This window comes from Macaca thibetana, chromosome 4 (genome assembly GCF_024542745.1).
Source record: "Macaca thibetana thibetana isolate TM-01 chromosome 4, ASM2454274v1, whole genome shotgun sequence".
Classification (NCBI taxonomy): Eukaryota; Metazoa; Chordata; class Mammalia; order Primates; family Cercopithecidae; genus Macaca; species Macaca thibetana.
This window is the reverse complement of record NC_065581.1, coordinates 128,098,664-128,126,254: the sequence shown is the minus strand read 5'-3', so window position 1 is coordinate 128,126,254 and position 27,591 is coordinate 128,098,664. Positions and strand designations below refer to the sequence as shown.

Here is a 27,591-nt window from a genome sequence, read left to right as displayed (position 1 = left end):
TCATTCATGGGATCCTCCTGTATAGAGATGAGGAAGGTGCCACAAGCAAGACATACTTGGCCAGAAAGGTTGAGTAATGAGGTCTCTTTTCTTCTTTGTCACTAAAAAAATTACATTTAATTTTGAGGATAAAGATAAATTATTCTAAGACAGGATTAAAAACTAAACAAAACAAAAACAAACATAGAAAAGAAAACCTTAATACATCTTTTAAATGAGGGACAGTTGTATAGAGTAGACTTCCTTGTTGTTGATAGTTTTAATTCAGATATCAATCTAGAAATCATAAGTTTTTTCCCCCAACACCTGTTCTTATTTACCTAAAGTAGAATTTAAAACAAAATTTCGATTCATTAAGTAGAAATATTTAATAATAATAAATACATAAAAATATATTCATATAAAATAGAAATGCATGAAAAATATTCATCCATATAGAAATTTTAAATTGTCATAGCAATGTCAATTTAATTGGCTCAATAAGAGAGTGAAAACCTATTGCTTCAGGACTGCTTCAGTCTGTAACGCTATTTTAAAAAACTTACTTCAATATTTTCTTAAATACTATTCATTGGTTGTTAAATTTTTATTTTGCTGTCTTAGAATGAAGGTTGTTATTAGGGATGTTACATTCAGAGATAAAGTTCCAAATTTCATAGAACCCTTTATTCTCTGCCTCGTCTTTACATTTCAATTTTTTGGGGGAATGTCGTTCAAATATAGTTTACAAATGAAATATAAAGGATGAAAGAATGGGTAAACAAAGAAGTCCCCAAGGTATAACAGTGAATATTGCTTTAAGAAAATACAAAAACAACTTTAAATAAGATCCTTCAAACACGAGTCATCCCATTCTCAGGGAGCTTCAGAATTTCCACATGGCTGAGTGCCAAATTCCACAAGTCATGGCATTTCCACACATCTCTCTTCACTTCTCTGACTTCTTCTGTCTAACATGGGCTGATATATTTCAGCCACTACACAGTAGCTGGAATGTGGTGGTAGAGCTTCAATTTCAACAACTCTGTGAGCCCCTTCATAAACCTTTTGCTCCTATACACAAGAGAGAAAATAATCAGTTGGTAAATGGCTGTCATTAAGTCACAGCTGTATTTTTGTTTAAATTAACAAGTTGTACATGGTCACAGCGGTAGATGGGTTGTGGGGTTTCTTCCCAGACACACCCTTCTTTCCTAGAGTCCTAGGCCATAGCCTAGGTAAAGGTAAAGGGACAAGGCAAGTAGCTGTGTAGGTGCAACTTGACTTCTCCTTGAGGGCTGCTGGCTGGTTGACCCTGTGGTCAGAGTCTTCTTTTTAAGAATTTTGTTTGTTGTATGAGACACAGTTTCACTCCATCGCCTAGCCTGGAGTGCAGTGGCACTATCTCGGCTCACAGCAACCTCTGCCTCTCAGGTTCAAGGGATTCTCGTGCCTCAGCCTACCAAGTAGGTGGGATTGCAGATGCACACCACCACGCCAGGCTAATTTTTGTACTTTCAGTAGAGACGGAGTTTCACCATGTTGGCCAGGCAGGTCTTGAACTCCTGACCTCGAATGATCTGCCTGCCTCAGCCTCCCAAAGTGCTGGGATTACAGGCATGAGCCACCCGACTTGGCTTTCTTTTTAAGAATTTAAAGTGTGCAGCGAGAATGGTGTGCAGCGAGATGAGCAGAGATAACTACAGGTATGCAACTGTGGCCACAGAGAGACAGAAAGTCCAAGAGACAGAGCAGGATCCCTTAGAACTGACTTCTGTTTCCCTTCCCAGTCACCACTAAGCCTGCCGGCACTCTAAGTCCTGCCTCTGTCCCTGAGATTGCTTGCCTATCTCCTAATAATCCCTCCCTCCTTTGTTTCTAAACAAGTTGGACTGTGGTTTCTGCTCCTTACAACAAAAACCCCTAATCTTAGATGACACCAAAAAAGGAACAAATTCAATTATCCACCAAGTCCAGACAGAAGCACCGATGGTAGATTAGAATACCACAGCAAGGCCGGGTATGTTGGCTCATGTTTGTAATGCCACCAGTTTGAGAGGCCAAGGCAGGCGGATCAGTTGAGCCCAGTAATTTAAGACCAGCCCAGGAAACATGGCTAGAGCCTGTCCCTACTAAAAGTACAAAAAACAATAGCTGGGTATGGTGGCATGTACCTGTAGTCCCAGCTACTTGGGAGGCTGAGGTGGGAGGATCATTTGAGCCCAGGATGTTGAGGCTGCTGTGAGCTGTGATTGCATTGCTACACTCCAGCCTGGATGACAGAGTCAGACAGACCCTGTGTCAAAAAAAAAAAAAAAAAAAGCAAAACTGGCACAAAAATAATCATGTGATTCAAAAGCTATTTTAAAATAAGGTGTGAGGCTGGGCATAGTGGCTCATGCCAGCCTGGGCAACATAGTGAGATCTCGCCTCTACAAGAAAAAAAAAAAAAAAGCTGGATGTGATGGTGCATGCTTGTAGTCCCAGCTCCTCAGGAGGCTGAAGCAGGAGGATCACTTAAGCCCATACGTTAGAGGCTACAGTGAGCTATGATCACCACTGTACTCCAGCATGGGTGACAGAGTGAGACCTGGTCTAAAAATAAATAAAATAAATAAATAAATAAAGTATGCGAAGCCCATAAAAATGATTATTTGTGGCAGTCACATGGAATTAAATACTGTTAATACCAATCTTTAGATATGCAGGGAAAACCGTGGAGACAAACCGAAGGATGGAAAGGGCACACACACATTCTGATGGTGATGCCAGCACCAATGGTGGATCAATACTGGTTGAGAGTAAGAAGGAATTAAAGATAAGGAAAAATAAAAGGAGGCAGAGTAGCAGAAGAGGACATCTCATATGACCAAAATACTGGTTAAATAAACAAAAGAGAAAACACTAAATATATCTATTCATCTGAACTTACCTTTTCTAGTGAATTGTTAATTATAAAAACTCGGTATACTAGTTCATAGTAATCTTCTATAGATATATTTTTTTCCTTTTGGTATCTTTGTGGTAAATTTGGAGCATGGAGAATTACCAACAAAGATCCATTGACTTGGGTTATGTTCATGACTGGAGGATCTATTTTTGCTGGAGAAAAAAAGTAAAACTTTGAGAAATCATCAAATGAATGTATTATATACAGACACATTATGTATAATGACAAATCAGCTTGGTGGGAGGATCACCTGAGCCCAGGGAGGCTGAGGTTGCAGTGAGCTATGGTCATGCCACTGCACTACAGCTTGTGCGGCATAGTGAGACCCATGTCAAAAAACAAAAACAAAAAGAAAAAAGAAAATTGCACATGTATTTGAATCTCAAACCTTTATAAATTTAGGGGGTGTTAGATTCTTAGCAGAGTAAAGACGGAAACATACAAATTACTTTCCTCTGTTTATTGGAAGGGCTTTCTTAGTCCGCCTTTTGTTTGTTTGTTTGGTTGGTTGCTTTTGGGTTTTTCCTGAGACAGGATCTCATTATGTTGCCCAGGCTAGTCTCTAACTCCTGTACTCAAGTGATTCTCCTTCAGCTTCCTGAGTAGCTGAGATTACAGGTGTATGCCACTACACCTAGGCTAGTCTGATTTTTTATTGACAGTGTAGCCCTTGGAGGTTCTAAGATTTTTGTGTGGGTATTAGTTATAACTCCCTACCTTGTGCTGGCCTAAAACCTTGTCTTTTGTCTTGGGAGTGGCTGTTACCACTCAGGGTCTAGTTACCACATCCAGCAAACGCCCTCAGGGCAGCTGGGTCACTATGTCGATCCTCTGGTTCCCCTTTGATTTCCATGTACTTTGTTTTGGCCCCCCGAGGATTCCCTTTATTTTCATTATTGCCTTTCTGTGGAGTTTGGAGAATGTGTTTTATTTTATCCAGAATTTCTAAGTGTTTTAGAAGAAGAGAGTTTCCTACTCCCAGGCTATTTAATTTGGAACCATAAGTTTTTAAATCACTTTCCAACTATATTGGAATAATGTGATAGTTAACTTTAAATACACATGTCCTTTTTGTAGTCAGGCACATATTTCAGGCATTGGCCTATCAGTGAGTCAGCTGCGGACATCTCAGGGCTCCTGGCTTATGATCAGTGATGCTAGATTTCTTGACCCATTCACTGGATTGTGATTGTGTTACAAGACCAAGTCAAGATTATTTGACCTCATAGCACTTTACTCGTTAACAGCTCTCTCCTTGAAATATTACCTTCCCACACTATTCATGAATGTATCAGCCCACAGATTTCCTCCTACCTCTTTGGCTATTGCTTCTTAGTCTCCTTTTAAGATTTTTCTTACTCAGGCATCTTTGGGTGAGAATCCCTCAATATCTGGTCTTACTCAAAACTGCCTATCACTACTCTCTCCCTAGGCAATCCTATCAATGCCCACTGTACTGTATGCATGAAATGACTCACAGATTTTTGTCTCTAATAGACTTTACCTTTGAGTCTTGGATCTGAAGAGATTGTCCCTTGGATCTCTCAAAAGCATCTTAAACTTAACGTATTCAAAACCAAATTTATAATCTCTATTGCCTTGCATCCCACCAAACTGGTCTTTTTCATCAAACCCCATCAAAAACATCTCAGCCATTATGTATGCAAGAAAATTAGAAGTAGTCTTTCACGTGTTCTCTTCACCATTATATTCAATCTATCACCTGGTCCTGCCAATTTTTCTTACTAAATGTCCCTCCAGGAATAAATTTTCTCTAGTCCTTTTCATCAGCCAAATTCTGTCTCCTGTAGACTATTATTAGTAACCTACTACTTCACTTATCCGCATCCAACCTGTTCCCCCAAATATAGTCAAAATGACCTTTCCTATACACAAGTCTGATCATATGGCTCCCGAGTAAAATTACTTTTTTCTGGAGGAAGTCACAACTCTTTAAAAAATTATTGTACATGCCCTACCTTTCCAGTCCCACCTCATTATAGACCCCTTCCTGCATGTTCTTCTTCAATATACTGCTTGTCTTTCAGTCCCTTGCATTTGCTATGCCAGAGAGCCTTTGCAAACGCTGTTCCCTTGCTTGGAATGCTGTGTTCTTTGCCTCAAGTGATCCTCCCACCTCGGCCTCCCAAAGCACCGGGATTACAGGCATGGAGCCAATGCACCTGGCTTTCACATCTATTTTTAATCCAAGCAATTCAAGGGTCAAATAATACTGAAATATAAGTATTAAATGCTGCTTTTAACTGAAGAAAGTTTATTTTGTTTTATTTTTAATGTTTTTAAAATATTGCTTTGTCTCTAGATAGAAACCATAAATCATAACTTCTTAATCTAAGATAATATCCTGCTGCTCAAAAACAGGTGTCAGAGGAGCCAATGCATGCAGCTGGCTCATTAGTCTATATCACAGATGCCAGGAACACGCTGTCCTGAGGACCTAGAAACATGTTTTTTGAAATATGTCCTTCAGAAGTTCTTAGGAGCTGTGGTAAGAGAGTGCAAAGCTGGGGGCGAGGAAGCAGCTGAGTGGGTGATTCTCTCACTATTGCATCAACAAGAGTAGTAGCTATAGACTGGGTTTCTTACTCTTCTACTAAGAGGCCTGAAATCAAATGACTTTTTAAAGGACCCAGTCTAAAGCTTTTTTCTTTTCTTTTCTGATTTTTTTAGGGAGAGTGGTTATACAGAAAACACACAAACCCTTCTTAACTCAATACTATCCCAATTTAAATAGAATTGAGCTAAAGCTGTGTCAGTCAATGTCTTTGGTTATTCTTACCTGACTGGCCTAATGGCTTAGACTGAAGGAAGTTTTGTTTGATAAGTTAATTTGAATGTGACCCTATTTCTAGGCTTGAATATAATAATCAAACTGATCTGTGAATTCCCTTCACTGCTGTTCATCAGTTTAGTCATGAAATCTCCTTTTCCTCACTAGACAATTGCTGGTTGAGTGTATTGGCCTTGAGTTTCAATGTATCCAAGAAACAACGTGAGAGTTACCATGAATTAGTTTGCTCAACTCTATTCCACCTTCTTGCTAATTAGAGAGTTGGGGGGAAATGCATCTAGCATTTTGGACATGATCCAATTAATTTGGTTCTAATTGGACCTTGCACCAGTTAGAAGAGGTGTATGGATGGATCCCTAAGTACTAGGGTACAGAATGTGAATATTTCTGTGGCCATATGAATGCAAGGCAAAAGGCTCATACTGAAAAGCAGTCTTAAAAAATCTAGAGATTTGTAAGGAACCCATAATAGTCAAAACAATCTTGGAAAAGACATACAAAGAGGAGGGCTCACCCTTCCCAATTTCAAAGCTTACTACAAAGCAACAATAATCAAAATAGTGTGGTATGGGCACAATGATAAATGTATAGATCAATAGAATAGAATTGAATGTCTGGAAATAAACCACACTTCTATGGTCCATTGATTTTCAACAAGTGTGCCAAGAACACTCAATGGGGATAATTTTCAACAAAAGGTGCTGGGACAACTGGATAGTCATATGTCAAAAAATAATATTGGACCCTTACCTCACACCATATACAAAAATTAACTCAAAATGAATCAGACTTAAATGTAAGACATAAAACTATAAAACTCTTAGAAGAAAATATAGGGTAAATCTGCATGATTTTGGATTTGGCAAAGGATTCTTAGATATGACACCAAAAGCACAAGCAACAAAAGAAGAAATAGATAAATTGGATTTCATCAAAGTTTAAAACTTGGTATCAAGTGATACCATCAAGAAAGTAAAAAAGACAACCCACAAAATGGGAGGAGCTAGCTGAGAATCATATATCTGATAAGACATTGGTATGCAGAATATATAAAGAACTCTTACAACTCAAAAATCAAAAGATGCAATTAAATTTTTTAAATGGGCAAAGGATCTCAATGTACAATTCTCCAGAGAAGGTACAAAATAGCCAATACACATAAAAAAGAAGCTCAACATCATTAATTAGCAGGTAAATGCAAATAAAAACCACTTGAGATACCATTTTATATCCATTAGGATGGCTATAGTCAAAAAAGATTGGTAAAAATGTGAAAAAATCGGCTGGGCGTGGTGGCTCAAGCCTGTAATCCCAGCACTTTGGGAGGCCGAGACGGGCGGATCATGAGGTCAGGAGATCGAGACCATCCTGGCTAACACAGTGAAACCCCGTCTCTACTAAAAAATACAAAAAACTAGCCGGGCGAGGTGACGGGTGCCTGTAGTCCCAGCTGCTTGGGAGGCTGAGGCAGGAGAATGGCATAAACCTGGGAGGCAGAGCTTGCAGTGAGCTGAGATCCGGCCACTGCACTCCAGCCTGGGCGACAGAGCGAGACTCTGTCTCAAAAAAAAAAAAAAAAAAAAAAAAAAAAAGTGGAAAAATCAAAGCTCTCATATATTGCTGACGGGAATGTAAAATAGTGCAGATGCTTTGAAAACAGTCTGGCATTTTCTCAAATGATTAAACATAGAGTTACTTTGAGACCCAGCAATTCCACTCCTATGTATATATCGAAGAGAAATATGTATGCCCAGCTGTGCGTGGTGGCACATGCCTGATAGTCCTTGCTACTTGGGAGGCTGAGGTAGAAGGATTGCTGGAGTCCAGGGGTTCAAGACTAAAGTGAGCTATGATTGTGCCACTGCACTCCAGCCTAGGTGACAGAGTAGGATCCTGTCTTTCAAAAAAACAAACAAGAAAAAAAACAAAAAAACTCCCACACAAAAATTTTTACATGACTGTTTATAGCAACATTATTCATAATGGCCAAAAAGTAGAAACTACCCAAATGTCTATCAACTGAGGAACAGATAAATAATATGTGGTATATCCATATAATGTACTATTATTTGGCCACAAAAAGGAATGAAGTACTGATACATACTACAATCTGAATGAACTTTGAAAACATGTTAAGTGAAAGAAGCTGGTCAAAAAAAAATCATGTATGTTATGAGTCTATCCAGAACAGGGAACTCTATAGAGACAGAAAGATTAATAGTTGCCAGGGCTGCAGGCTAGGGGAATGGCAAGACTGGAAGGTGGTAGCCAAAGGGTATGGAGTTGCTTTTTGAGGTGATAAAAATGTTCTAAAATTGACCATGAATGATGGTGGTACATATTTGTGAATATAGTAAAAACCATTAAACTGTATGCTATATGCTTAAAGTATAAGCTGTGTGAATTATACCTCAATAAGGCTGTTTTAAAAAATCTAAGTGGATGCAGTGACAATCTATTTCCCCAGTGTCCTATAGTTGCTCTATGGACTCTTGAACAAAATAGTTACATGATGGAGGATATATATAGACTTAACAATATGGATCTCCTCTTACCAAATTTGGTCTGACCTTCAGAGTATCACTGCAGAGTGATCTTCCTTTCCAGGAAGGAAGATCAATGTTGAACCCCTAGTATAGTGCCATATTCCAGGGGCTCTCATCTTCCATCTCGTTGCAGGTAGGTTTTTTTTTGTTCCCTTCCAAAACGGAGGGGGCAAGAGACACTGGTTATAGTTTTTCTTTACTGCTGGGTATAGATTCTGGTTACAGATTCTGTTTATAGATTTTTATTTACTGCTTCAATGCTTTTATCAGCAGACCCCTCATCACTCCTGGGACCACACATACACCCATAGATGTAGTCAATGCCTTATTCATGAGCATAGTACTCCACAATATATTGCTTATGACAAAGAACTTAATGTGAAAAGAGTGAAGTAAGGTCTCAAGACCCACAGGACAAATATATATCATATATTTGTCACTCAGAAATCCATGACTTTATAGGAAGGTGAAATGGATAATTGAAAACTCAGTTTGAGAGATGTCTTGTGAATTGGCATATGAATTGGTAAACGCTCCAATTGGTAAATGCTTCACTAAGCCTGGGGCCAATATATGGTGCTATTTCTTCCATAGACAGAATTCACTGGTCTAGGATACAAGAAGTGGAAGTGAGAGGGGCAACTCTGACTGTTATCCATAGAGAACAACTCATGACATGATGACATGTTTTTGTTTCCCATATGCTTGGCCTTGAATTCTTCTGGTTTATAACAAAAATGGTTTCCAAAAATTGGAAGTTGAGGCTCTCTCCTGACCATTTGGAGCTCCTTGTGCCATTTAGCTAACAAAAAGAAAATGAGGTTCTTATATTGTCTGGGGTGATTCATTCTGATTTTCAAGGCATAATACAGTAATAAATACATTGGGGTCAGGTGGAAGAATTCTTGGTAGCCTCAAGTGTGCCTCTTAGAGCTTCTCTATTCAGCAATAAAAAATAATGTAAGGTTAGGTCAAGCTGAGATAGGAAACACCAAAAGGACTGAAACTCCTCATGGATAAAAAGCTGAAGTGCTGGCTGAAAAGAAGATGAATGTTGAGTTTATAATGAGGGAAGAAGTCATAAATATTAACTACAGCTTCATGATTAGTTGCAATTATGAGGACTGTGGTAAATATCTTTATTTTCTTTCTTGTTCTATTTATGCACATCTTTATATAACCCCTTCTCTCTCTCTCTTTCTTTTCCCTACTATTTTAGCCAATGTCTGTTGGTAATGGTTCATTTTATCACCTATATCTTAGATTATATTATTCTATGATTGTGACTAAACTAAAAGAGGAATAAATATCATTCAGGATGGATACTGAGAAAGCACTTTTGGTCTGCCTTTTTGGGGAGGTGAGACTAAAAGTCTAATTTCCTTAACAGAAAATTCTTCTATTTTCATGAACTTAACCCTCATGTTTGGGGAAGGACTAGGGCACTATGACAAATTCTGCTGTCTAAAAATACTTTTTGGAGGGCTGGGCATGGTGAGTCACACCCATAATCCCAGCACTTTGGGAGGCCAAGGGGGGCGGATCACCTAAGGTCAGGAGTTTGAGACCAGCTTGGCCAACATGGTGAAACCTCGTCTCTACTAAAAATACAAAAATTAGCCAGGGATAGTGGCACACGCTTGTAATCCTAGCTACTTGGGAAACTGAGGTTGGAGAATCGCTTGAACCAGGGAGGCAGAGGTTGCAGTGACCCAAGATCGTGCCACTGTACTCCAGACTGGGTGACAAAGCAAGACCCTGTCTCACACACACACACACACACACACACACACACACACACAGGCTCTTCAGTCAGATGCAGTAAATGTGAACCCTGACTTGTATAATACAGGTCATAAGACTGGACCAATGACTAAAGCCTCTACATCTTGATGTTCTGGGCTAGAAAATTAGGATAATAAAAGCTATCTTCTAGAGTTGTTCTGATAATTAGACCAAATGAGATAACTATGTAGAGCCTTCAGCAAAGCACAAGGCCTGGTCACTAGCCGTGCTCTGGGAGGGCTGTCCAAAAGCAGGAAGAACAAGGGCAAAGAAACTCCATGGAACTCACTTTCCCACCAGGGAGTGAACCGCGGCGTCATGCTCCAGTCTGAGTAGCTCCCAGCCGAGGCCGCCCTCACCCTCCCGTAATAAGGCTCCTGTATGTCTGAGGTTTCACTGGTAAGGTCACAAAAGAGTTCTTGAGTACCCCAACAGTCTTCTTTATTTTTCCATTGTCTCTGTCCATATCTGTAGCGGGGAAAAGGCAAAGATCTGAGTTTCTTTTCTCCACTCAAGGAGTCTTCAATATTTTCAGACTGATAATTCTTTATACCTGATTCTAGTATCAATATCACCATGATAGCTTATGGCTACTTTTCAGAAGCTTTAAAAAAATTCCTTCTTATTAACTGTCTAAGTCCATTTTCTGTTGCTGTAACTGAATACCCGAGACTGGGTAATTTATAAAGAAAAGGAATTTACTTCTTACAGTTTTGGAGGCTAGGAAGTCTAATGTCTAAGAGCCACATCTGGTGAGGGCCTTCTTGCTGGTGGGGACTCTCTGCAGAGATTTAAGGTGGCAGAGGATGTCATAGGCATTCAAGAGACATGGCTTTTACATATATATATATAAAACAGACCAACTTTTCTTATAACTAGCCCACTTCCTCAATAACACTTTAATTCGTTAATCCATCAATGGATGAATCCATTCATGGGGGCAGAATCCTCATGACCCAATCATCTCCCCAAAGTCCCACCTCTCAACATTGCTGCATTAGGATCAAGTTTCAAACACATGAGCTTTTGGGGGACACATAGAAGCCACAGCATTACCTGAAGTGCTGTCTTGCTGGAAGATAAACATCCCTGACACTTTCTGTATCACTAACATAAGGGTTTTAACTTATTTTTTAATAGTTGGCATAATGTTCTTTCAGGTGTGAGGACTGACTTCCATTTTTGAATACTCACTCTCCACATCCTTAATGCTCTGTGGTTTTGAGTGTTTGTGGTTTTTCATTACTTCTCATCAGCTCGCTATTGAGTAATGTGGCTGCTTCTGAGAAGTTGCTACCACTTTTCATCTCAGGTGCTGCTTACCCAACATACATGATTAATCTCTTTATTGAAAATTGACGGGAAGTTTTAGTGAGGACTATATATGGAGCCCTGTAATTAGAGGTTGGGAGAGGGGGAGTGAAACCCATGAAAAAAGGTAGTGAGGCAAGAGGCAGAGAGGTTGACTCAGCCTGAGGCCACAGGATGGTGTAATAGTCAAAGGGAAGATTCACGCTTTGTTTCCTTACCTGCCATAAATCAGACCAATGCAACAAAGTGATGGTGGGGAACAGAGAAGGAATTGGAGTCTGGGGAGAAAAGTTTCCCAAATTATTTATTGAAAGACTTGAAATCTAACTTTCTAGACACATAATAAGGAAGGTTGACAGTATCTGTACTCAGTAATCTACATGGTGATAGCAATTTCATTCTATCACAATTAAAGCAGTACCACAACATGTATTGAGTATACTTTGATGCTTTAAAATTATTATTTATTTATAATAAGTCTTTAACTTAGCTGTAATGACTGACTTCTCTTTTAACATAATATCTCATTGTTTATCCCATTCTAAATGTGAGGGATATAACAGTACTATAGTCCATGAACTGGATACACCAAAGTGAAAGTTTGCAAAATTATAAATTTGTCCTGTGCTGTTGAAAATCCCTTAGAGACAGGAATGGATTCAGGTATTCTGGGGTCTGAAATTTATATAATCTTTTTAATCCATTTAGTGTTTCTATAACAGAACACGTGAGGCTAGCTAATTGATAAGGAAAAGAGGTTTATTTAGCCCATGTTCTGCAGCCTGGGAAGTTACAAGAAGTGTGCTGCCAGCATCCACTTGGCTTCTGGTGAGAGCTTTTCATGTTGCATAAGAACATGCTGGAGAAGGTCCATGGGGAAAACAGATCGCGTGAAGAGGCCAAACTCAAGGGGCATCCTGGCTTTACAACAACCACTCTGATAGAAACATTTCCATGACAAATTCAGTCTGGCAAGAGTGAGAACTCACTCAACTGCAGCAATGATGGTACCAAGCCATTCATGAGCACTCCATCCCCATGATCCAAACACCTCCTCGGAGGTCCCACTTCCAACATCACCACACTAGGGATCAAATTTCAACATGAATTTTGGTGGAGACAAACTCAAACCATAGCAGCTTGGGAGTCCTCTTTAAGAAAAGATTTAAATATAAAATCCTTGCATGAGGTCCTGAAGTTTAATCTTCATTAGATGCATGGTAAAACAGTTTCTAATCTTCTTAGTACTTTGGTCTACAAATAGGTTCACTTTTGACCTATTTATACTGCTCAAGGAGAAGTATAAAAATAGTACCAATCTTTACTTCCTACATGCTGAAAGTATCTCCAGCTATGCACAAATCTACTTTTGTAATGAAGAAACGATCATTGTAAAGATTTGCAAATTTTACAATTGTTACATAAGATATGTAGAGAGAAGTAGTAGTGGTTAAAGATGGAGATGCTTCTGGGGATATTCATTCTGAAATTAATTAGAGGGAAAATCTGACCTAGGACCTACCCCATGCTGGAGAGACATGGATGAATTTATGGGATAAAAATTGCTATTTTGGCCATAGCTGCATTTGATTTTCTGAATTTCTAGTGAAAAACCATGAAAGTTAAACTGTAATATCTCCTGTCTCACTGTCAGGAGACAGGATTGAGCCTCAACTCCCCTTGCCCCCCAAAAATATATGGGTGGAAAAACCTGACATTTTCAAATCAGGAGTGTTTGTTTCCAAGCCTTGAGCCAGGAAAGGTGTAGATTATATCTGAGTTTTGGCAATGATCCAGTAGGAGTAGCCTGAGTATCACACGAGAGGAACATGCAGCAGCGTGTTCCAGTTTGTGTTCATGCTTACGAGACTCATTAGTTTTTGAAAAGAATTTTCTAAATAGTAAATCCACTCTGAAAGTGACTTTTAGATTAAAAACTTATTTTACACACTCACCTCCATGTTTGCCACAACTTCTTTTTCAACTATCAATAGTTTCATTCACTGAGTATTTGTTATGTGCTAAATAAGTTACTTCCAACATTCGCTTGACAAACTTGTATTGAGAATCCACCATGTGCCAGGCTTCACTATGGAGGTGAAGGCTGAGCCTGTGAGGTCTTGGTGCAGGTCTAGGGCTGAAGTATCTGCCCAATGCACTGCATACCATCATGCATTTTGAGTCCCCAGGCAGCCTTCAGGGGAGACAAGTCACTGCTATCCTGACCTTGGCTTCTTCTCAACCCCTCTGAAATGGAGAAAAAGCTCAGATCCTAACACTCCATTGCATTCTAGAACATGTTATCCCAGTGCCATCTCTGTCAGCTGAAGGAGGCTCAATTTACTTACATTTTGTACTGCACAAAATAGACACTGCTGTTGCCAGTAAGTGCCCTCCCAGGCTGCCATTGCAAAATGTTGTGAAAATTTCGGGACTGAAATTGTACCCTCTGAGGCTTCAGAGACTCATGTGCTGGCTGAGTTCCTAAGATAATAAGAGAAGGAAGAACATTGAACGTTGCTAGGAGCACTGTTGTTCCCAGCAGTAGTTTTCAATGGAATACCTGCATCAGGATTCCCTAAAGTAGTTGCTCTATGTGCAGATAGTAGAGGTGGAGCCCAGAAATCAACATTTTGAATCTTCAATGCAATGATTTTGATACACGCTAAAGTCTCAGAACGATGAGTTCCAGATCATAAACATGTACATGCTATCTTCCCACCCTATTTCCCAGGCTGTAGGGGAAGTAAATTGTAGTAAAAAAATATTGCTATTATTTTATCCCCAAATAGCAATGGAATATAATGACTGAGATGAAGGACCCACACTGAGACCAACAGCCATCTTCTTAGGAACCACTATATTGGTACTACTCAAGCAAAATTTGCTAGGGACCAATTCTGGCTCCAGGATCTCAGCCCAGAACTCAGTCCCTCCTTTCACAGGTTCTTGCTCAATCGCTGGGTCCTGCTTCCAAGTAGGTCTGCCTTTGCTGTCCCACTCCTGAATGGCTGCATTTACCTGCCTACATCCTGGCTCCAAGTATCCAGGCATAATCCCTCAGATGAAATGGCCATGCTAATGAGGAAAACAGACCAAGACCCTGCTGGGGGGCCAGTGTTTCTGAGACTAATCATGGCAGGGGATGGGATAATTTTGCACTGGCATGACTTGTGCTTTCTTCCTCGAATCATGCAACATAGGTGCTACAACCTCACTTGCCTTTAGTCACACGGAGGCAAGAGAACTTTGGCAAAATTTTGTTTAGGGTTCAAGGTTTCTTATAAGGCATAAGAAGTTGGGCAGAAGGAGGAGGAGTCAGGAAGCGTATCTTTTTTTTTCTTTTAGACAGAGTTTCACTCGTCGCCCGGGCTGGAGTGCAGTGGCGCGATCTCAGCTCACTGCAACCTCTGCCCCCCAGATTCAAGTGATTCTCCTGCCTCAGCCTCCCGAGTAGCTGGGATTACAGGTGCCCACTACCACGCCCGGCTAATTTTTTTGTATTTTTAGTAGAGACGGGGTTTCGCCATGATGGGCAGGCTGGTCTTGAACTGCTGACCTCAAGTGATCCGCCCGCCTCGGCCTCCCAAAGTGCTGGGATTACAGGTGTGAGCCACTGCACCCGGCCAGGGAGCATATCTTCTGTTTTCTCCCTGACCTCATCTTCTGTCACCCCGACCCCTGTGTTTGCAGCGTTGACTCCTTCACTTGCTCCACCATGACCCTGATGACTCTGCCTTAGGGCCTCTGCACTGGCCCTTCCCTTTTCCTGGTCTACCTTCCCCTGGATTTCACATGGTTCATTTCTCCACCTCCTTCAAGTCTTTGCTCATTTGTATCACATTATTGAGATGGTTAAAAAAATACTCCCAAGCCCATGGTCTCAGCTCTGAACTTTCAAGATTTGTTATTTTCAAATGAACAAGACTGTTTCCTCAGGCCTTTCTTCTTACCAACCAAATAGTGTGAATACTGTTACTTGCTTTTTAATTTGTTTTCGCTTTTATTGTTTGGACCACCATCAGTGCATCAAACGGTGTTGTGTTCTTGGAAAGAGTCTACAGCCACAATTGATTTTGCTCACAAAAATCACTGCCTGATCAATCATCTTTAGAACATAAAAATTCCAGGAGTTTTCAGGAGATGATAGGCACAATTTCCTGAAGGCCTGCCTAGAATTGATTTGCTAACATGAAGATAGATGGCTTAATGCCCTTTATCTCTCTGTCTATGGATTTCTTCTCTCATTTTTGTAACATCAGTGCTACCACCACCAACAGTAATAACACTGGCCTAGGCACTGAAGGACTTTTATCTGCATTCACTCATTTAATTTACCCAGCTCTTCTATGAGGAAAGTACTGTGCATTATGGTCTTCTTCTTACAGACTGAAAAAACGAAGCCTTGGAGACCCGAAGGAGCTTGCCAGGCAGCAAATGGTGAAGCTGATTTTGCATCCAGACAGTCTGACTGTAGAGCCTGCCTTTTCCCTCCAACAGAAAGCCAAGAGCAAAGCCATGGGAGAGAGGAGCTAATGAAAGAGACAGACCAATTAGAAGCTGAGGGTATACTTTATCTTTTTCCTTCTTCTCTCCTCCTCCTCCTTCTGGCTGGCATTCATCAAACATTGAACATATATGAACATTAACTTATATTAGGCACTATGTTCAAAGCTTTACAACTTACTTAATTCCCACAGTCACCAAGTAAGGTAAATATTTTTATTATCGCATTCTACAGATGAGGAAGCTGAGGCTTTAAAAAGTTGCATCTCATACTCAAGGTTACAGGCTTGGTAAGATGCAGAGCCAGGAACATTTTGGTAGCATTTGAATTCCTGCCATATTTTGCTAAATGTGCCCTTGCTGTTACCAAGGACCAGAGTCTTCTCAAATCCAAACATTTCTGCAAGATTAAGGCTTGAATTGCTTTTATGTATAAGTCACTAGACAACTGGCAAGTTACTTGAATCACTTACACTGAGAGGTACCCATCTGTAAACTTGGATTCTTACAGGCTTGCTCAGAAGTATGCAGTGGTGATAAGATGCTCTACACTCCTGCAGTGTCTTCCACGAATACCAGAAACGAATTCTCACCTGCTGTTTGTGGTCCCTATCCTGTGCCAGGCACTTCTCTAAGCATTTGGCATATATTAACTTATTTAATCTTCACAGTGACCTAGAATCCCCATTCAACTAATGAGGAAATTGAGGCAGTTAAGTAAAGTCCCCAAGTTTTCCTACATGGTAAATGGCAGATCTGAAATCCAGACTATGACAGTTTGGCTTAGGAGCCTGTGCTGGTAACCACGAGGATATAGTGTTCCTTCAAGGTAAAAGACATTCTAAGGTGAATGAGAGCCAGAGGGAAAGAGAGGGAGAGAGAGAGGAAGGGAGGGAGGGAGGGAGGGAGGGAGGGAGAGAGAGAGAGAGAGATGGATGTGCATTTGTTCTGTATGAAGTCTCTGCACCCTCTAGAGAGCCTTTTCTTTAGTGGGTACTCATTAAGTGTATGTGGGGTTATTCAAGCTGCAGATAGACACTAACCCCATGCCTGCTCTGGTCATTTAGTGACATCAAAAGCTGCAGTCTTTATAAAGTCCAAAAAAGCACCAGTGCTATTTCTAACAGATCCTTGATCGGACTCAGATGACAAAGCTATGAGCAATTAAAAAGAAACAAAACACTTACCTGCTACACCAGTAAGGAAGAAACTGATGAGGAAGCCTAGAAAGCAATGTTTAGGCATCATGGTTGCAAGTGTGACTGTTCAGGCAACCAGTGTTCCCTTTAACCAGCTCAGGACCAAAGAGGAAACTAAAATCCACAGACAGACTATCACTCCCGGGTTTAAGGCAGATGGTTCCTTGAAGCAACTACAGTTTTATTTCGATACGACATTATATTATTTTATTTTGGGCAGGTTATGAAAGTATAAAAATCACTTCAAAAAGCATTTGCTGCCACTTTTATGTGGAAGCTTGTTTTTATTGGGAAGCTCGTTTTTGGTTGGGGCTTTGTTAGCTGTGGAAAGGCAAAACACTGAGGATGGGCAGACCCAAAGGGCAGGGCAGTGCAGGGATTGTGCAAGTGGCAAGCAGGTGAGTGAATGAAACGACTTGTGGGGCCTTAAGGGAATCTGGCCCCAGGAGGCGGAGAGGCTGCCAAAGACTAGGACTTGGCAGCCAGGGTGATTTTGAGTAATATGCTTGGCAGTTGCAGCTATCGGGCCCACTGGTAGTGGTTCAAAGAAAGAGGTGTCTCTCGTTGATTCACTCTTTTCCTTCCGTTTTGGTAGCTCCCCAATTAATCTCCCTGCTATGCCCCATACCCTCCTGCTGCCTCTGGCTCTCCACAGGGCTCCCTGCCATACTCCTCAGCCTTCTCCACTCCATAGTGGTCCTGGGCTCCGTTTAGCTAATGCCTATTCCTCTTCCATTTTCACATGCAGTCTCCAGTGAGCTGGGAAAAGATTTTGAGCCCGTCAAACTGCATGATTCCTTTAAAAGATGAATGGGGAAGACACTCCTTTTGAGCTACATTAGATCTTTTTCACATTGTCTTTCAAATCTGATTGAACCAGCTCATCTGTTCTCTATGATTCATTATATCATTCTTCTTACCATTTTTTTTTACTACATGTGTTTAGAGGTACTAAAATCATACATGAAAGAACAAAAAAGTCATGTTCCATAGTGAGCGAGTCTGTGCAAACCTACCCTTAAAGTCCAAGGAAGCTGCGAGGCCAAAGAAAAAGGCTGACATATCCAGTTTCTCAGAAAGAAGCATTTAATAGGGACTTATGAACAGAGCCATATGTGTGTCCTGGACAGTGGCAAGACAAGATGGTGGACCCTCATGCCATTGCCCTGTAGACCTGAAGAAGGAATTAAGGAAATCAACTATAACCTAATAGTGGTAGTAATAGAAATGTTAAAATCCTCTTAAAGTTACTGCAAAGTGTGACCCCCCCCCCACTGTTACACTGAAGTTAAAAGGGAATATTAACAGCCTATCTTCTCTCTGTGAACAGTGGACCTTATCTATACTCCCCAACTCCACATTCCTCAAAGTTTATTACAGGCCCAGCAAGTTCCTGCACGACTGCAGGGTCACAAGACCGATAAGTTTCGGTTGCAAGACATGTCTTTCTCAAAACGTAAGAAATGTTGTAATGCTGCCTTTGTTTCTTGCTTCTGTAACTCACTTCCCACCTCATGTAGTTCCCATCTTAAGATGTTTAAAAGTAGGAAAAGCTCTTTGCTCATGGCTCAGACTTTCTGGACGTATGTCCTACTGAACCGGTGATCACCTTCATAAACTCTCCTGAACCTTTTTCGGTCTCTTCAGTCTTTGATTGTCCCACAACATTTCTGGGGGCCAGTCCAGGATTAGAGATGGCAGATTTTCTGTCCCCTTTGCCTGTGGGCTAGAGTCCCAGGACGTGGGAGATCTGGGGTCCTTGGTCCTGCTGGGAGAGTTTTAGCCCAGAAGGAGAACAGCCGTTCCACATTCCGGAGCCTTCCCCCGACGGCACAACTGGAACCAGTGGAAAGGGTTGCAGGACAGTCACAGGAACAGTGTGCGGACATATGAACCACGGTAAGGTTTGGGCCCTAAGGCAAGACCTGTCCCATAAGGATGGAAGGGGAGCCTGGTCACCTCCCAGGGCATGACAACTAGTCCAATCCAAGGGGGTTGGAACAATGGGAGAGGCCCATTGATTCAGATGAATCTCACACTCTAACTGACACCAGATGCAGGTGAGGCTTGTGAGTCGGTCAGAAAGGAAAATCATTTTGGGGATGGGGGAGGTGTGTGAAAGTGTGTGAAAGATGGTCTTAGGAGAGACCATGGCAGGGTTGATGTGGGGAGGCACAGATCTCTTAGTGTGGACTGTGTGCTCCGAGGTGAGTGTGGGAAAAACCAGACCTAGGACACTGCATACGGCCCATAGGACCAGCTCCACGGCTGCAGGTAGCTGTGACAGGAATTAAGGCATGCTCCTGGCTAAGCAGTGTCCGAACCTCCTATAATAGGACCCAGTCTGGGGGATCCAAGAGTGAAAGTGAGAGTGAAAGCACGTCGTGAGGGAGGAAATGGGAGGAAAAGCGTCAAAGCCTACTCCGCTGGAGTGCATGCTGAAAAACTTAAAAAAAAGATTTTAATGGTGATTATGGGGTTAAGCTAACTCCACAGAAACTGAGAATCTTTTTTGAGATAAAACAGCCATATTTTAACGTAGGGTGGCCAGCCAAGGGGACAATAGACAGGGAGATAACTGGCTGAGTGTTTCAGGTGGTTACCAGGCTTGGAGAACAGCCTGGGCACCTGGATCAGTTTCCATATATTGACTCCTGGCTAAATGTAGTTCAGACCCTCCCTAAGTGGCTGCAGGCCTGCTTTGAGACCTACTGTAAGACTCTAATGGCCAAGACAAAACCAGAAACAATAGAAAGAAGCTGCAAGGCATCAGGAAAAGAAAAGGAGTCACAGGAAAAGCAAAAACAAAACAAAACAAAACAAAACACCTGTCCTACAGGCCCCACCTGAAGAGTTAGAAATTCCACTGCACTATGCACCAATTTATCCTCCCTTGGCCCCTGGCAAGGCTTAGATAGGAGGCTACCCTGGCTACCTCTGGAGACTCAGACTCAGAAGGAAGCACCCCTCAGGCAACACCATGCAGAGAGGAGCCAGAGCCCTTGCCTGAAAAGCCAGGGGAGGAACTCCAGGGGGATAAGGTCAGCTGCCTTAGGTCAGTTCGCGTGCAAGCAATGCAGATGCCACTCTGAGAAACCTGGGGACAAATTTATTTGAATGCACAGAATGAAGTCCAAGGGGGAGAACAGCTCTTCATTTATCAGTCCTTCTCTACTACTGATCTCTTAAATTGGAGACAACATACTCCCTCCTATACAGAGAAGTCTCAGGCTCTTATAGATCTAATGCAGTCCATTTTCCTAACTCACAATCCTACCTGGGCTGATTGCAAACAACTTCTTCTGTCATTATTTAATATGGAAGAGCACTGTAGAGTTATACAAGCCACTCTCCAGTGGCTGGAGAACAATGTACCCACAGGCACAAGAGATATCAGGCAGTATGTACAAGCACTCCAGATAGAGGCTGATGCAGGCTGGGACCCTAACCAGGCTCAAGGGCTACAAAGTTCGCCGCGGTATCAAGAGGCACCCCTAAATGGAATAAAGGCTGGAGGGAAAAAGTCCACCAATATCGGAAAGCTCTCACAGGTCCGCCAGAAGCCAGATAAAAGTCCCAGTGAATTTTATGAGAGGCTCTGCGAGGCTTACCAGCTTTACATGCCACTTGACCAAGAGGCTGCGGGTAATCAGTGTATGGTTAATGCGGCATTTGTAAGCCAGGCACAAGAAGACATAAAGCAAAAGCTTCAGAAGTTAGAAGGGTTTGAAGGCATGAATATTACCCAACTTATCTAGGTGGCTACTAAGGTGTTTGTAAATCAGAATGAGGAGGCCAAGAGAAAAGCTAGATGCAGAACTAAGGAAAAGGCAGACTTGCTGGTGGCGGCCTTAGTTGGAAGAGAAACTTGTTTTGTGAGAGGATGTGGTCATGGTTGCGGTCATGATAAAGGACAAACTAGGCAAAACCAGGAAGTTAAGCCAGGACAAGAGGGCAAACCTAGGCTTGAGAGAGATCAACGTGTGAGATGCAAGCAGATGGGACACTAGAAGAATGAATGCCAAATTGTCCAGTGCCCTTGTTAGGAAGAGACTTGCTCCAGAAATTGCAAGCACAAATCTCCTTTGCACCAGAAGGGGACATGACTCTAAATCTAGGTCAAAGAAAAGCCATGATAATGACCGTTACTGTCCCAACAACAGAGGAATGGTAATAATTTGGGTGCCCCAAACAGTTGTTACCCTGATGGAGCAGAAGGGGCATCGCTGGCTTTCTAACCCTAGGATGTTAAGATATCAAGGACTTTTGTGTAAAAACCCCGACATAACCTTGGAGACTGTGAATACTGTAAATCCAGCCACACTGCTGCCAATAGAATGGGCGGAGCACGGAAAGCCCCCATTGTGTGACCCAGGGTATCACTGTTGTGTGGAAACTGTGGATGAGGTTTTCTCAAGCTGAAAAGGCTTAAAGGACTAGCCCTTAAAAGACCCACATGTTAAATAGTTTACTGATGGAAGCAGCTTCATATCTAAAGGTGTCAGATGGGCTGGATATGCAATGGCAACACTGACTTCAGTAGCCGAAGCCTGCCCTCTGCCGGTTGGAACTTTGGCCCAAAGAGCTGAGCTAATAGCTCTTACTAGGGTGTTGCTTTTGGCCAAAGGAAAATCAGTAAACATCTATACTGACTCAAGGTATGCCTTTGCCACTTTGCATGCCCATGGAGCCATATATAAGGAAAGAGGATTGTTAACTACTGAAGGAAAGGAAATAAAAAATAAAAAGTAAGTAGAGCAGCTCTTAGAAGCCGTATGGGCTCCAAAAGAAGTAGCCGTCATCAATTGCAAAGGGCATCAAACAGGAGGAGGTGACAAGGCTAGAGGAAACAGAAAGGCGGACAGAGAAGCCAAAAGAGCTGCAATGACAGAGGTAACTAAGAAGGAAGAGGAAATCTTTGCCATGCCCTTATTGGAGCTTCCCCTTAAGGAACCCCCTAACTACTCCTCTAATGAAAAGGCTTGGTTTGAGCAGGAAAGTGGAAGTTACCAGAAAGGAAGTTGGTGGAAGTTCTCAAACAGGAGGCTCACCAGCCATCCCAGAAGCAATAGCCCCCGGTTCATAAAACAGTTTCATCAAGGAACACATATGGGAAAAACTGCGTTAGAGACTCTTGTAGGATGGCATTTCTATTGCTGCGCCTAACCGCCATCACTCGAGCCATTTGTGAGTAACGTTTAACTTGTGCCCCAAACAATCCATAGCAGGGGCCAACATGGCCCTCAGGGATTCTGGAAACTGGAGCTACACCCTGTGAAAACCTGCATGTGAACTTTACTGAGCTGCCTCAGGCCGGTGGCTACCGGTACATGCTAGTGTTTGTCTGCACTTTCCCAGGTTGGGTCGAGGGATTTCCCATCAGGACAAAGAAAGCTCAGGAAGTAACTAGAATCTTACTAAAGGACATTATTCCTAGATTCGGACTGCCTCTAACTTTAGGATCAGACAATGGCCCAGCATTTGTCGCAGAAATAATACGACAGCTGACGCAGAGGTTAAAAGTCAAATGAAAACTGCATACAGCTTATCACCCACAGAGTTCTGGAAAGTTGAAAGAATAAACTGGACACTCAAACAGCTTTTAAAAACGTTCTACCATGAAACGCATCTAAGGTGGGACCAGGTGCTGCCCATTGTCCTTCTCTGAGTCAGGTGCACTCCTACTAAATTAACTGGGTATTCACCCTGTAAGATAGTGTTTGGCCGACACCCCCATCATAACTCAGATAAAAGGAGATTTTAAAAATTGGGAAATTAACCTTAAGAAGGCAAAGCAAGCCTTAGGTGAGGCCATGCAGGAAATACAGGGTGAGTAAGAGAAAGAACACCTGTTAGCCTCACAGATGCAGTACATCCCTTCCAACCTGGAGACTCTGTCTGGGTCAAACGATGGGAACCCAACCACTTTACAGCCTTTATGGGATGGCCCCCATATTGTGATCTTGTCTACCCCCACTGCTGTTAGAGTTGCAAGTATCACACCTTGGGTTCATCACAGCCGGCTGAAACCAGCAACAGCCACCGCTCAGGACCAGTGGACCAGTCAACAAAACCCAGACCACCCGACATGGTTGATCCTGTGGTGAAATCAAGCCACTGCTGACAAGGACAACTGCCCTGCTCTGACCACACCGGAGGCTGGTCAGTCCACGCACGACTGAAGCTTGAGGAAACATTGAGCCCTGCTCTAGTCACACAAACGGAAGCTGACTAGTCTATGCATGGCTGAAGCCTGAGGAAGTCAATGATACATAAGTAAATGTGGCTTAAATTTACAAACATAGTTACACTCTTACTTGTAGTAATTATTTTGCTGTCCTGTTATCTCTGCAAATGCTGCCAAGCTTGTTGCCTAGAAAAGTGCCCATGCATAGTGTAAGTTTAATCATATTAGTAATACTGAAGCCACTGACTCTTTCACCTATGGTTATAAAAGGGGACCAGGATGACCGTCATCACTGTATGATAGAAGCCTGGTCCGGAAAAGGTGTGACTAAAACTCTGTTATACCAGACCTACTGTGAGTGTACAGGGACTCATACAAGAACTTGTGTTTATAACCAAACTAGTTATTCGGTCTGTGATCCTGGAAACGGGCAGCCCCAAGTATGTTGTGACCCAGAGTTCTTGCTCTATGACTTCTTCTTTGAAGTCCAAATTGGTCAACCCCTAATGCCCCTAAGGCCCGGTGAATTCCTGCATGGCTGCAGGGTCACCAGAGTGATAAGTTTAGGTTGCAAGACATTTCTTTCTCAAAATGTAAGAAATGTTGTAATGCTGCCTTTGTTTCTTGCTTCTGTAGCTCGCTTCCCGCCTCACGTGGTTCCCACCTTAAGATATTTAAAAGTGGGAAAAGCCCTTTGTTTGGGGCTCAGACTAGCTGAGCCGGTGATCACCTTAATTTAATAAACTTTCCTCAACTTTTTTCAGTCTCTCCAGTTTTTGATTGTCCCGCAACAGACCCAGGGCTTACATACCACTGGGAAGGGGCCTGCGTGATTCAGAAGGGATGTATGTGACAATTGAAGTATGATAACATCAAGGTGCTTTTGACGTACAGGCAGGACTTATGACAAGTATATGTTCTCATACAAGGAACAATAGATAAACCAGACATCTTCGAAGGCTTCCTGGAAAAGGATTAATCAGAAGTCAACATGGCAGATTAGCATCTAAGATGAAGTTGCTTTGGCCTCCACAACTCATAAAGGTTTTGTTGTCGTCGTTGTTAAAAAGAGAGGCTCTTTAGATCAAAAGGGGAAATGTATACTGATTTCTATTTTCTCTTGTATACTCTCAAGTTCTTGGTAGAGTAACTCCTTTAGTAAGGAATAATGATGGCTTCTAAGCAGTATCTATCCGTCCACCTATCCAATAACATTTCACAAATATTTGCTGTCCCACCATAAACTAGGAAATAGTCTTAGCAGCAAGGATGCAGCAGCAGATAAGACAGACATTGCCCCTGCCTTCCTTAAGCTTGCTTCTCAAGGGAAAAGTAGATAATAAGGAGCTATGGCAGGGTTACGACTTCTATTCATCTAGCCTTCTCTGTCTCTTTCTTCTCCTTCTTAAACGGGAGATGAAAAGTTTCAGAAGCCGGCTTGTGAAGCCACTTTGCCTCCCACCCTCCATCACAACCGTTAACCAAGACTAGAATGTGGGAGGGGAAGGGGGTAAAATTCAAGTGCTGAAAGGAGAGGACTGGGTGCTGCTGAAGTGGAGGAGGCAGAGTCTTCAAAGAGAAAGGGAAGGATGGCCTTCCACGTACAGACAGGAGCAGAGGAGTTGTTCTCAAGTGTAGACCCTCCATCCCAACCCCATGACCCAGCACCTGTGAACATTTCTAGACACTTGGGTGCCTGAGACTGTGAGGCCTTGGGTGGAGCTGGGGCCACGCAGGGAAAACTTTATTCCTGATCAAAGGGTCTTAGAAGAGAGCCTATCAGAAATTTCCTCAGAAACCAGATCCCAGTGGACCAGGCCACTATCATTTGTCATTTAACAAATTTCAGTTATTGGAGGGCAGTTGCGATGCATGCTTTCTGAGGCCAGCTCTATATGGAAAGGTTTGTGAGGATAACATCAGGTTTCCCAGCGCCTCTGTTCTATGTCAGTCTTCTGAATCCAGGCTTGTATCTCCTCCAACTGAAGTGTTTGGTGATTATAAGGTAGCTCCTGCTTTGAAAGAAGAAACATGCAGCACATTTTATGTTCCCTTTTCACCTCCTCATGCTCCTTAGCTTGCAACCTTCTCAGCATTGTTATTCACTTCCCTGCTAATGTTGCCCACTGAGCTCTAGACTTCACATTGACCTTGGTATTTAAATGGGGGATGATAATCTGGGTTTGAACTATTGATGTTCAACAGCTTCAATACCAGTAGATCTCATTTTGAAGCAATCAAACTGCTCCAAGTTCCAGCTAAGAATAAAAGGAAAATATTTAAATTCGAGGTTTTATGATGAGAGCAGCAGTGAATGATATTGAGGTTTCCACTGGGTTGCTGACTTTGTCAAACAAATGAGGGGAAATTAGGGGAAGTGGGATAAGCAAAACGTATTTAATAATTGAATTCTCCCCAAAACATGAGCGTTCATGCTCTGTTAAATTTCACAAACCAGACCAGTTCTGTCACTGTTCAATTAGCTCTAATTGTGTAATAGAACCTGCATAAAACCCAACACTGTCAACAAGGCCTCAAGGTAGATGAAAAGATAAAATTAAATTCTAATTTCCCATCAATCTGGAAGCAGAAGAATTTGTACAGAATTGTTTCAAATGAAATGCTGTTTTGTTTGGGAAGTAAGAAAGTTTTAATCACTAGGGGATCTCCGCTCTGACTCCTTTCAGGCATGAAATGCTGGCTTCATTCCCTGCCCTCCCCCCACCTCAGCCCCACTCCGCAGCAGGGAGAGTCCACCTTGATGGTGACAATGGGTATTTCCATCATCGTGTTGACTCTGGGGAGAACTTGCTTAAACCCCTGTCTTGAACAGACTTGATTCTCTTCTTCCTTTCTTCTTGTGGCTTTCAGTAGACCAACCATTTATCTAATTAAGGAATCATTATTCATTATTTTTAGGTGTGATATGGAATTTTGGGTTTTATTTTTATTATTTTTTTAGAGCTACCTATTGTAGTACTACAGATGAAATGGCATCATGTCTGGGATTTGCTTCAAAATAATACAAAGGCCTGGGAAAGGGGGTGACCGTCCATGAGCTGATAATTGTTGAAACTGGTTGTCAGGTTTATTACACTCTACTTTTGTATATATTTAAAATTGTTCATAACAAAGAAAAAAGATTTTTAAAGTTTATCTACAAGATGTGGCCGGACACGGTGGCTCACACCTGTAATCCCAGCACTTTGGGAGGTGGAGGTAGGTGGATCATTTGAGGTGAGGAGTTCCAGACCAGCCTGGCCAACATGGTGAATCCCCGTCTATACTAAAAATACAAAAATTAGCTGGGTATGGTGGTGTGCACCTGTAATCCCAGTTACTCAGTGGGGCTGAGGCAGGAGAATTGCTGAGTCAAGGAGGTGGGGTTTGCAGTGAGCCGAGATTGTACCACTGCGCTCCAGCCTGGGCAGCGATAGAGCGAAAGTCCATCTCAAATAAATAAATAAATAAATAAATAAAGTTTACCTACAAGATGCTGTCTTCCTTTTGGTAATTTTAATACCACTGTAGTGTCAATAATAAGATCTCATAATTATGGGACACCATGTTACGTTTTTCCCATATTTTGTCTTTGTTAATCCTCGTAAGAAGCCTAGGAGGTTGGTACTATTATTCATTTGATGTTACAGATGAAGAAACTGAGACATAGATAGAGAGGTGGAGAGAACTTGACCAGGGCTCTATAGTGAGTAGTGATAAAGTGAGGACTGAAATCAGGTCTGGTTAGCCTCAGGGCCTGAGGAGTATTATAAAACCGCTATTGTGTTATTCTTCACTTGTAATAGACATTCCATAAAGGGATAGAATGATGTGAAAGAAGATTTGTCCATTGGCTTCTCGAATTGTTTATTCACTCAAACAAATGTTTACTGAGCATCTGTTATATGCCAGGCACTGTGCTAGACATCAGGGATGCAGAAATGCACAAGACAGCAGAGCCAGCCCTCAGGGAACCAACAGCATTTTCTTCAACCGGGTCTTGGTAGCAAAGGGCTAAGTGTTTCTTATTTTTTTCAGAAAAGTCTTTAAAAACTGGTGTTCAGTATGACTTTGGTGCTGTCCATTGAAGGGAAGTCAGAGCGACTGTCTTTCTGCTAGGCCCTTTCCTTCATCCTATGATTTGGTAGGCAGCTGAGCATCTTTTAAAACTTTCATAATGGATGATAATCTGAAAACCACCCTTCTCTCTGGAAAACTACAGAGCTATAGAGCCAACAACAAGGAAACAACTTGTTCTTTCTTATTTGCTGGGACCTTAATAACTCCACCGAGTAATACCTGTGTCCTCTAAGCAG

At 42.0% G+C, this 27,591-nt stretch overlaps 1 protein-coding gene across 3 annotated transcripts; it reads right to left on the bottom strand.

Annotated features, from left to right (window-relative positions):
* Nucleotides 1-240: 240 nt before the first annotated feature.
* Nucleotides 241-26,997, bottom strand: IL22RA2 (interleukin 22 receptor subunit alpha 2). Of its 3 annotated transcripts, none has more exons than XM_050786648.1 (6): nt 26,766-26,997; nt 17,077-17,202; nt 13,732-13,867; nt 10,362-10,540; nt 2,912-3,081; nt 241-1,053 (listed from the first exon to the last, which is right to left on the bottom strand). In XM_050786648.1, the coding sequence occupies exons 2-6, from the start codon at nt 17,135-17,137 to the stop codon at nt 904-906; spliced, it is 696 nt and encodes a 231-aa protein (XP_050642605.1). In that variant the 5' UTR covers nt 17,138-17,202; nt 26,766-26,997; the 3' UTR covers nt 241-903. The 3 variants fall into 3 exon arrangements, with proteins under 3 accessions (XP_050642605.1, XP_050642606.1, XP_050642607.1); XM_050786650.1 differs by lacking the exon at nt 26,766-26,997 and adding an exon at nt 12,147-12,242 and having other exon boundaries at nt 512-1,053; nt 17,077-17,140; XM_050786649.1 differs by lacking the exon at nt 2,912-3,081.
* Nucleotides 26,998-27,591: the final 594 nt, after the last annotated feature.